This window comes from Thermothelomyces heterothallicus, assembly GCF_042370625.1.
Source record: "Thermothelomyces heterothallicus CBS 202.75 unplaced genomic scaffold P884_scaffold_3, whole genome shotgun sequence".
Taxonomy (NCBI): Eukaryota; Fungi; Ascomycota; class Sordariomycetes; order Sordariales; family Chaetomiaceae; genus Thermothelomyces; species Thermothelomyces heterothallicus.
This window is the reverse complement of record NW_027192564.1, coordinates 911,185-920,474: the sequence shown is the minus strand read 5'-3', so window position 1 is coordinate 920,474 and position 9,290 is coordinate 911,185. Positions and strand designations below refer to the sequence as shown.

At 61.2% G+C, this 9,290-nt stretch overlaps 4 protein-coding genes across 4 annotated transcripts; 2 read left to right on the top strand and 2 right to left on the bottom strand.

The window, feature by feature from the left end:
- Nucleotides 1-10: 10 nt before the first annotated feature.
- Nucleotides 11-1,957, bottom strand: P884DRAFT_267189 (WD40-repeat-containing domain protein; the record flags this gene model as incomplete). Its single annotated transcript, XM_069442083.1, has 1 exon — nucleotides 11-1,957. One exon carries the CDS (start codon nucleotides 1,955-1,957, stop codon nucleotides 11-13), a length of 1,947 nt encoding a protein of 648 aa, XP_069300604.1.
- Nucleotides 1,958-2,167: 210 nt separating this feature from the next.
- Nucleotides 2,168-3,789, bottom strand: P884DRAFT_289824 (uncharacterized protein). Its single transcript, XM_069444020.1, has 3 exons — nucleotides 3,437-3,789; nucleotides 3,061-3,359; nucleotides 2,168-2,937 (listed from the first exon to the last, which is right to left on the bottom strand). The coding sequence occupies exons 1-3, from the start codon at nucleotides 3,591-3,593 to the stop codon at nucleotides 2,641-2,643; spliced, it is 753 nt and encodes a 250-aa protein (XP_069300603.1). The 5' UTR covers nucleotides 3,594-3,789; the 3' UTR covers nucleotides 2,168-2,640.
- A 1,307-nt stretch (nucleotides 3,790-5,096) lies between these two features.
- Nucleotides 5,097-7,605, top strand: P884DRAFT_275159 (Indigoidine synthase A like protein-domain-containing protein; the record flags this gene model as incomplete). The annotated part of the gene is made up of 2 exons (XM_069442811.1): nucleotides 5,097-6,245; nucleotides 6,313-7,605. 2 exons carry the CDS (start codon nucleotides 5,097-5,099, stop codon nucleotides 7,603-7,605), a joined length of 2,442 nt encoding a protein of 813 aa, XP_069300602.1.
- A 455-nt stretch (nucleotides 7,606-8,060) lies between these two features.
- On the top strand, nucleotides 8,061-9,173 carry P884DRAFT_327361 (uncharacterized protein; the record flags this gene model as incomplete). The annotated part of the gene is made up of 4 exons (XM_069445533.1): nucleotides 8,061-8,526; nucleotides 8,602-8,775; nucleotides 8,828-8,965; nucleotides 9,018-9,173. Exons 1-4 carry the CDS (start codon nucleotides 8,422-8,424, stop codon nucleotides 9,171-9,173), a joined length of 573 nt encoding a protein of 190 aa, XP_069300601.1. The 5' UTR covers nucleotides 8,061-8,421.
- Nucleotides 9,174-9,290: the final 117 nt, after the last annotated feature.

The window sequence follows — 9,290 nt, the reverse complement described above, 5'->3', positions numbered from 1 at the left end:
CCCCCGCCGATCAGCCCCTGATCTCCCATAGCCGGATCTTGCCCACGTCGTTGCCCACCGCGAGCAGATCGCTCGCCGGGCCGAAGGCGACCGCCGTGATGCGGCCCAGCGGCGTCTGCTCGGTCGGCCAGTTGCGGTAGACGGTGCAGCTGGGCAGGTGCACCAGCCGGAGCGCGTCCTTCTTGTGGTAGCTGCCGAACGCGAGCAGCTGCCCGTCGGGCGCGAAGGCGACCACCGAGATGGACGTCGTCAGCTGCTCGAAGGTGCGCGCCGGCTCCGGCAGCTTCTTGATCTCCACCGCGGGCCCTGTACCCTGCTGCTGCTGCTGCTGCTGCTTATTGTTGGCAGCCGGACCCGTACCCGCACCTGTCGACGACGACGACGACGACGACGACGTCTTGTGCTTCACCACCAGCTCGTTCCGGTCGTAGACGTTGAGCACGCCGCTGTTGGACCCGACGGCGACCCAGCGATCGCCGCCGATCTCGGCCGGGCCGTTCCGCCCGCCGAGGGCCAGCACCGTGCCGCCGATGGACCCCTCGTCGCGCCAGATGCCGACGGTCCGCCGGGTGGCCATGCTCCACTCGGTCACCTGGCCGTCCTTGCCGGCGATGGTCAGCCCCTGGCCGTCGCTCCACCAGGCAAAGTCGGCGACGCCGCCGCGGCCGTCGACGCGCGCCTGCGCGACCCACTGCATGGTGGCGACGCTGACAATGTTGAGCATCCCGCCGCCCTTCTTGTCGCTCGCGGCCAGCGCCAGGTACCGGCCGCAGGGACTGGCGCGGAACCGCTCCATGGTGCGCTGCTCCTTCTGGTGGCCCTGGATCTTGGACACCTTGTTGACCACGCCCGAGGCCAGGTTCCAGCTGTGGAAGTAGCGCCGCCGGCCGGCGAAGACGACCTCGTCGCCGTCCGGGCCGACAAAGGCCGCGCGCCGGAGGTCGGTGCGCTTCACCTGAACCGACGTCAGCGCCGGGTTGGGCGTCGGGTGGGCGGACGGGTCGACGTGGTGGAGGTACATGACGGAGGAGGTGCTGGAGGACAGGAGGATGGGGCGGCGCGGGTGGAAGGCGAGGGAGGAGACGGCGGCCTTGTGCGCGTCGGGAATGTCGCGGGTCCGCTGGATGTCGATGGTTTCCGGCCGCAGCTTGCGGCGCTTGCGGGAGGAGCCGTCTCGCGAGCTCGTCGGGGCGGCAAACGAGTTGGCGTCGCGCAGGAAGGCGTCCAGAGGAAGGGGTGCCTCGATACTCTCGCCGTCGCTGTCGACCTCCATGTCGGAGTAGTCCGAGAGGGAGTCCGAGCCGGCCGAGGAGCGGCGTCTCCTCCGCTTGGGGCCCGCGGTTGCGTCCTTAGCCCACTCCGGGAGGGGGTAGAGGCGGAGGTATTGTTGCCGTAACCGCTTTGCGTACTCGGTGCCGCTGACGATGTCTTCTGCCTCGGTAGTCCTGAGTTTCCTGAGCCGTGTGGCGCCAGCGAGAGAGACGGTCAAGCGCTCGTCATCGCTGTCTACCCACGCGGGAGCCTCCTCTCCTTCCTCGGCTTGTGGAGCCTGCTGCGCTGCTGCTGGTGCTGCTACTTCGAGACCATCGTCCGAATCGGCCCCCGTGTCGAGCGTGAAGAGCATCGAATCGGAGACGTGCTCGTGGCCTGTGGCGTCCTCATCTTCGGCGGCCGTTTTGACGAGTGCTTTTGCGTCTGTGACGGCGGGGAGGAAGTCGTCGCGGAACAGTTGCTGGCGAAATGTCTCCTTGCTCCCTAGTACAAAGCGCTCCAGCTCCTCCTCGTCAGAATCTTTGTCGAGAAGGGCAGCTCTCCTCTTCTGGGCAAGATCATCCTCGTCGTCGTCGTCGTCGTCGTCGTCGTCGGGGGAACTGGACAGGACTTCGTCGTCAAAGTTGGCAAATGAGCCCTCGTCAGAGGACAATTCATCTTGTTGATTCTGGCGGCGCCTCGACATCTTGACGGCATAGAACGGCTGAAAGACTGGGGAGTATGTGTAAAAGAACGGAGGGGCAGGTCAATTGGGATCGCATGGCATAACTTTTTTTTTCTGGATCGCTCGCAGCCTTGCAGAAGCCAAGAAGCGCCAAGTGGGGCCGGGTCGGTCCCCAGTAAGCAGCCTCGGGAGGTTTGAAGCGCAGCACAAGGCAGCACTTTGAACTTGTCCCAGAACTGTACGGAGTAAAAGTGACTAATCAAGGCACAATCGCCCGCCTGCTTGTTGCTTGCTGGACCTGTCCAACCGAAAGACGACCCTCAAAATGTAGGGCTTAGTTAGACACGAGCCTCGACTCGACAGATACAATCTAGTATCGAAAGTGCAGATGTTGAACAACAGCGAAAAAAAAAGCAATGGGAAGAAAAATAATGAAGATAAGGTCAGAAGGGAAAAAAAAAAGGAAAGGAAAGCAAAGGAAAAAAAGGGCATTACAATATATCTACTCAAGGTTTGTGCGCCTTCTGCCTCGCAATCTGCAACCTTGAACGCAGCCCATCTCGCATGTGACAACCCAGCACCCCGAGCATCAACACATCAGCTCCTGTCGGAACCCAAAACGGAGAACCGGCTCCCGTTAGGGAACCACGGTCAGGATATTGGGTTTTAAGGGCGCCTACCACAGCTCCCTTTCGCTATCTCCCTTAGATTACCAGAGCGCCAACCAAGCCCGCTAGCCCGAGCCAGGCGATCCCCCCTTTCCAGCTGGCCGCGCCGTTAGCGGTCGTCTCCACCGACGTCGCGTCTCCCGGCGCAAACATGACGGGCACACTGGCGTCGGCCGACTCAAGGATCTGCTCGGGGTCCAGGAGCGGGTTGTTCAGGGCGTCGCACGACGGCCGCTCGTCGCTGGCCGGGATGCTGTTGGTGACCGAGATGGGCAGGTCGAAGACGGTGTAGTGGTCCTCGCCGTTGAGGCGGAAGGATTGGCGGATGGAGATCTTAAGAGGAGGGGGGGGGGGTTCACGCAACGAGTGTTAGTCTTGCGAGTGCGTAGTATATGCACTCTTCTCAGGTGCCAGATGGCAGTAGAAAAGAGGGATATGAGGAGGCGGGGAGCTTACGTTATAGACGCCCCGGTCGGTGTCGCCCAGTCCTTGCTCCTCCCCGCCGTCGCCGACCAGGCAGTCTGGCCAGGTCCACTTGACGTGCTTGACTGTGCTGCCGGGCTCCTGGAACATGATGTCGCCCAGGCTGGCGTTGTTGGCTGAGGCGGTGCCGTTGGTGATGGTGAAGTTGCGGCCCGTCTCGTAACTGGACATGAAGATGCTGATGTTGTAGATCATGCTCCTGCTGTCTTCGGGATAGGGAGGAAGTTGAAGGCGGCCATTGGCGGACACGTCCAGGGCGACTTCAATGAAGTCTATGGGGGAAGAAGGTAGTTATGATCAGTACGGGCCAAGCCGAGTGCGGTGCGAGGAGCTGAACAAAGAAGCATACCTCCTCCAAGGGGTGTGCCCGGCTGCGGAGCATCGACGATAACTAGGCCTGGCGTGAAAATCTGGCCGTTGGCGATGGTGAAGTTGGCCGCTGAGGACATGCCGGCAGCGAACAGCAGCGCTGCTCCCGCGTATGCAGTTAGGGATTTGGCGGCCATGATCCTGCCTACAGGGAAGGGGAAAAGAAAAAAATAAAGACAACGCAAGTAGGTAGATTCCGAGGAATATTATGTTGAATATCGAGGTATATCTCTGTTCGTTCTTGACTGTTATGACAAAAGGCAATTCTCGGCGTCTAGAAACAGAAACGACAGAACTTTACAATGTAATATCTAAGAAGGGGTGTGTACATGATTCTGGAGGCCGCTCGACGACGGCAATATAGTGTCACTAACTACGGCTCTAGCTACGGAGTAAAATACCTGGTGAGCAATGTGCAGCATTCACCTCCGTATAAAAAAGGAACGAAATTAAGAGGATGAACTAACGAGCAACCGGGTTCGCTTCTAACCTTGTCCCGGATCCGCTCACGCGAGGGTGGAATATTTGCATCCATCCGCCTCCGCGGGATGCCATCAAAGCAAAAGAAAAGACGCGAGAAACACGCCCAGAAATCTCGTCACTTGAAGGCAAGAGCATGAATGATTGACGGTCGGCGACAGCAGGAGCCACAAGAAAGAGAGCCCGGGCGCTATAACACGCCTGCTATACTGGACGTTGGCCACCCGTTTCGAAATGGCCCTTGCGGGAGCGGGTAGCATGGGATCTCATGCATGTCTGGCGGCTTCCCCTAAGTTTCGGATTTTCCGGAAGTTCCTGGGGCCTGACGCCAATCTAGATCTGGTAAGTTGAGCTCAGCGTTGTGGTGGGGCATCCCGCAATGGAGGGCCGAACATGCCGTCGCACGGGCCGTAGTGTAGTGTACGGACTAGTGTACTTTCGGTTACTTGGCACTTCAAGGAGAGCCTCCACCTGACCCATGATTGGCACGAATGCCTTCTAACAACCCGAACCTTGCTTGCCAGGCCAAATCCGTTCTGATTTATGTTGCTTCCAGCCTCCCTCACGAGAAGCTAGCTCTGGTATTTGCTTCAAGGAATACTTTTATCAATTACCGATTCCAGAATCCAACAGAACCCGTGAGGGCTTTACACTACTGTGTAGTTCGCACTTCGCAATTCGCTGTGAACCGCTCCTTGGGCAACCACCAATCGGCAACGAAGCCTGATTGGTCGATTGACGCCGACGCCATGCGAGCTTCTCCGCTTCTTCTCGGCATCGGCGATGGGGCTCGCTCACCGAGACAACTCGTTATCTGGTCGTCCCCAGCTTTCATTCACGTTCCATCCTGGGGAGTAATTTACCAAAACAGTACGCTACTTGGGATATTCTCCAGATCCCGCCATCCGAGCAGTTACTGGATGGACTTGGTGTAGTAGGCATCAGAGGTTTCCCCCTTGGGCCAAGAAACATTTTCAAAGAAACGCATCGTCTTTGTAGCTATCTTCTTTCTATCTTCTTCCTCTATCTCGGTTTTCGGAGCGTCAAGGTGAGAAGATCACCCGGGTTCATCGGTGCGACAGTCTGAATCCAAACCTGGTGCAGATAATTATTTTATTTTATTTTTTTCCCGGCGATTGGGGATTTGAGAGAGGCCAAACATGGCAACAGCCCGCGCCCTTTCCCGGGGCGTTGCCCCCGCTCTCAGCCCGAAGCACCTCCTCCGCCAGCGCCTGCTCACCTCCCGTCGCTTCACTACTTCCCAGACACAGCCGCACCAAGACGCCTTGAAATCCATCCTCAAGATATCCCCGGAGGTCACTGCCGCCCTAGCCGCCAACCGACCCGTCGTCGCCCTCGAGTCCACCATCTACACCCACGGCGCCATCGGCGACGACCTCAACCTGGAAGCCATCGTGCGTTCCCACGGCGCCGTCCCAGCGGTCTGCGGCATCCTCGCCGGCGTGCCCACCGTGGGCCTCTCGCCCGCCGAGGTCGAGACCATGGTGCGCGAAGGCGCCAAGAAGGCGTCTCGCCGGGACCTGGCCTTCCTCAGCGCGCGGGGCGGCATCCTGGGCGAGAAGGGCGGGCCGCACGGCGGGACGACCATCTCCGGGACCATGGTGCTCGCGCGGCTGGCCGGCATCCGCGTCTTCGGCACCGGCGGGCTCGGCGGCGTGCACAGGGGCGGCGAGAGCTCGATGGACATCTCGGCGGACCTGACGGAGCTGGGGCGCACTCGGGTCGCCGTGGTCAGCAGCGGGTGCAAGGGTTTCCTGGACATTCCCCGGACGCTGGAGTACTTGGAGACGCAGGGGGTCTTGGTGTCGACCTTCGCGGACGGCAAGACAGGCGGGGTCGACTTCCCCGCCTTCTGGGCCAGGGACAGCGGAGTGCCGAGCCCGTCTACCGTGAGCGACGAGAGGGAGGCGGCGGCGGTCATCTTGGCGCAGGAGCGGCTGGGAATCGAGAGCGGCCTGTTGTTCGCGAACCCGATCCCGGAGGAGTTCGCGATCCCGAGGAAGGAGATGGAGGAGGCGATCGAGACGGCCGTGCGGGAGGCCGACGAGAAGGGCTTCACCGGGAACGCCAACACGCCGTACGTCCTCGGGCGCATCAGGGAGCTCACGCAGGGGAGGAGCGTGCCGGCCAACAAGGCGCTGGTGCAGGCCAACGTCGCCCGGGCGGCCAAGATCGCGGTAGAGCTAGCAAAGCTGATGAACGGCTCGCCCGTCACGCCGGTCATTAAGACGAGCTCGTCGCCGGCGACTCGGGAACGGGGGAATGTAGCAGCAGCACACAAGCCAGAGGTAGGATACTAGGTAACAACTACGCACAATATAAAACACACCGAGGGCCTGGACTGACTCGGCCTAGGACAGCCAGCCGGTAGACGTCCTGGTGGCCGGCTCCGTCGCCATTGATCTGAGCTGCGATTATGTCGGCGGTAGTGGCGCGGCGGGAGGTAGCAGTACGGCGGTGTCGCCGGCGCTCCACACCTCCAACCCCTCGACCATCAGCCAGTCCGTAGGCGGCGTCGGGCACAACATCGCCCTGGCGGCCCACAGGGTAATAGGTGGCGAGGGCAAAGTCCGGCTGTACAGCATGGTTGGCAACGACATCGCCGGCTCGACCATCCTTTCGACCCTCCAGGCTTCCGGGCTTGACACGTCGTGCGTCCGCCGGCTCGGCCGCGGACAACACCCGTCCGCCCGCACGGCGCAATACGTGGCCGTCAACGACGCCGACAAGAACCTGGTCATGGCCATGGCCGACATGGACATCTTCTCTGCCCACTCCTACCCAGACGACTGGTCCGCCACCGTCGCGGCCGCCAAACCCAAGTGGCTCGTCGTGGACGCCAACTGGTCCGAAGTCGGCATCCGGGCCTGGCTCCGCGCCGGCGCGGACCACAAGGCCCGCATCGCCTTCGAGCCCGTCTCGGCCGCCAAGTCCCGGCGTCTGTTCGCCCCGGTGCCGTCGTCCCAGAAAGCAGCAGCAGCAGCACGTTCGGTGTCGGGGTCGGCGTCCCCGCGGCAACGGCCGCTCGGCGTCTACCCGCACGCCAGCGTCGACCTCTGCACGCCCAACCAGTACGAGCTCCTGGCCATGTACGAGGCGGCGCGGCAGAACGGCTACCTGGAGCACGACCAGCCGTGGTTCGAGGTCCTGGACGCGTTCGGGATCGTGCGCGGGGCGCGGGATCGCTTCGTCGACATCGCGTCGGCCGACATCGCGGACGCGGGCATCCCCGTCCAGAGCGTCAACCTGCTGCCCTACATACCGATCATCGTCACCAAGCTGGGCGCCCGCGGGGCGCTGCTGACGGCGGTCCTGGGCCGGGACGACCCGCGGCTGCGCGACCCGGCGCACGCCCGGTTCGTGGTCAGCCGGAGCCTCAACGACCACCCGCACGTGGGCGGCGTGTACATGCGGCTGTTCCCGGCCGCCGAGCGCGTCTCGGACCCGGCGTCGGTCAACGGGATCGGGGACACCTTCGCGGGCGTGCTGGTCGCCGGGCTGGCCATGGGCGGCAGGCTGGAGGAGGGCCTGGTTGACGTGGCCCAGAGGGCGGCCGTCATGACGCTCCGGAGCAGGGAGAGCGTCGGCGAGGAGGTGGCGCGGCTGAGGGGAGATCTGAGGAGGGCCGTGGAGGCGTCGTTGAGGTAGGCAAAAAAGCACTGGAGGAGGAAGAGAGAAGGAAAAAAAACAAAGGGATCGAAAATCAGCAACACATAGCCTGACTGTTCGTATGTTGTTATGTACTCAAAACATCCGATATGAGAACCGGGATTGAAGTTCCCGTGCGCTTCGCTGGGATGCTCTTTTTTTAAATTCCAAACAAGCAACATGTCAACATGTTATATTATTGTATATATATATATATAAAGACAGTTTCCTAGATCAATGAGATACACATTCTCATCAGCTCTTGCTACGCCAAGAGTCTAAAGATTTGATGAGCGACTAACGAAGCTGTGCCCCCCCCCCCCCCCCCCCCCCCCCCCCCCCCCCCCAAAAAAAAAAACATCCTTTCTTGAGACGGAAGCGTTGGTGTTGACCTGACCCCCTTTTGAGAGTCGGTCCCTTTCTCCACATCAAATCACACCAGTGCATGACGGTGCCATTGTCGTTTAATCTGTTCATACAGCCCTCGCTTGATGATCGAGTATACTATTTGTCCCGCGTTTTTACGAGCAAGCTTCCCCGCAATCATAACCCCAGAAAAGAATGCCGGCATCTCGTCGCACAAGAGAAGCGCTCCCCGCACCTCCACCACTCCCCTTCCTGCCCTTGGCATACCCGATTCTGGTCCGAGACATAGGGCGAGGGGCGGCAGGATGGGAAGCGGAAGCATCGGCGGCCGTTGTCCTCTGGGTTGGGTATCTCCCCTTTCCCACAACACGACGTGGGGCGCAGTAAAAAGCAGGAAGGCAGTGAAAGAGTGAGCAAGGCCCGGCAGCGAAGAAGGCGCGACAATGCCTAATGCCCATGCACAACGGCTTCCTCCCGCGCGAGGGCTTCAAGGGGGACACGGTGCTCCAGATCATCGGCAACACGGCGCTGAACCCGGAACTGCTCCTTCCGCTCGTGCTGCTGGCCAAGTACACCAAGAAGGGCGAGGACTGAGCCATCCTGCACCCGGTGGCGTACTCGCGCCTCAAGAAGCTGTTGGCGTTTGGCCTTCTGCGGCGGATCAACGGCTGGTTCTCGCGCAAGGTGCTCGACAACTGGGTGGACGACAGGTATGACTGGTCCAAGGAGATTGTCGTCGTGACGGGAGGCTCCGGCGGCATCGGAGGCCAGATCGTCCAGTTGCTGGCCGAGAGGCGCATCGAGGTGGTCGTGCTGGACATTCAACCCCTGACCTATCCGGCTGCGGGTGGGCGAGCCGACGGTGCTCGTCAACAACGCCGGGGTGGTGCAGGGCCGGACGGTCCTGGAGGCGTCGGAGCGGGACGTGCGCTCCACGTTCGACGTCAACACGCCGGCGCACTACCGGACGACCAAGGAGTTCCTGCCGGCCATGGTGCGGGCCAACCAACGGGATGGTGGTGACGGTGGCGTCGGTGGCCGCCGAGCTGGCCACGCGCTACGGCGCGCCCCGCGGCCGCAAGGTCGTCGAGGACCTCGACAAGTTCTACGAGGACAAGGAGGAGCGCGAGGCGGCCGACCCGTCCCCTCCAGAGGATGGCACCGCCGGTCCGGGAGCGAGCACCGTCCTGATTGAGAAATGAAAAGCAGATGCACCTTTGTTCTTTCCTTCTTTCTTTCCTTCCTTCTTTCTTTCCTTCCTTCTTTCTTTCCTTCCTTCTTTCTTTCCTTCCTTCTTTCTTTCCTTCCTTCTTTCTTTC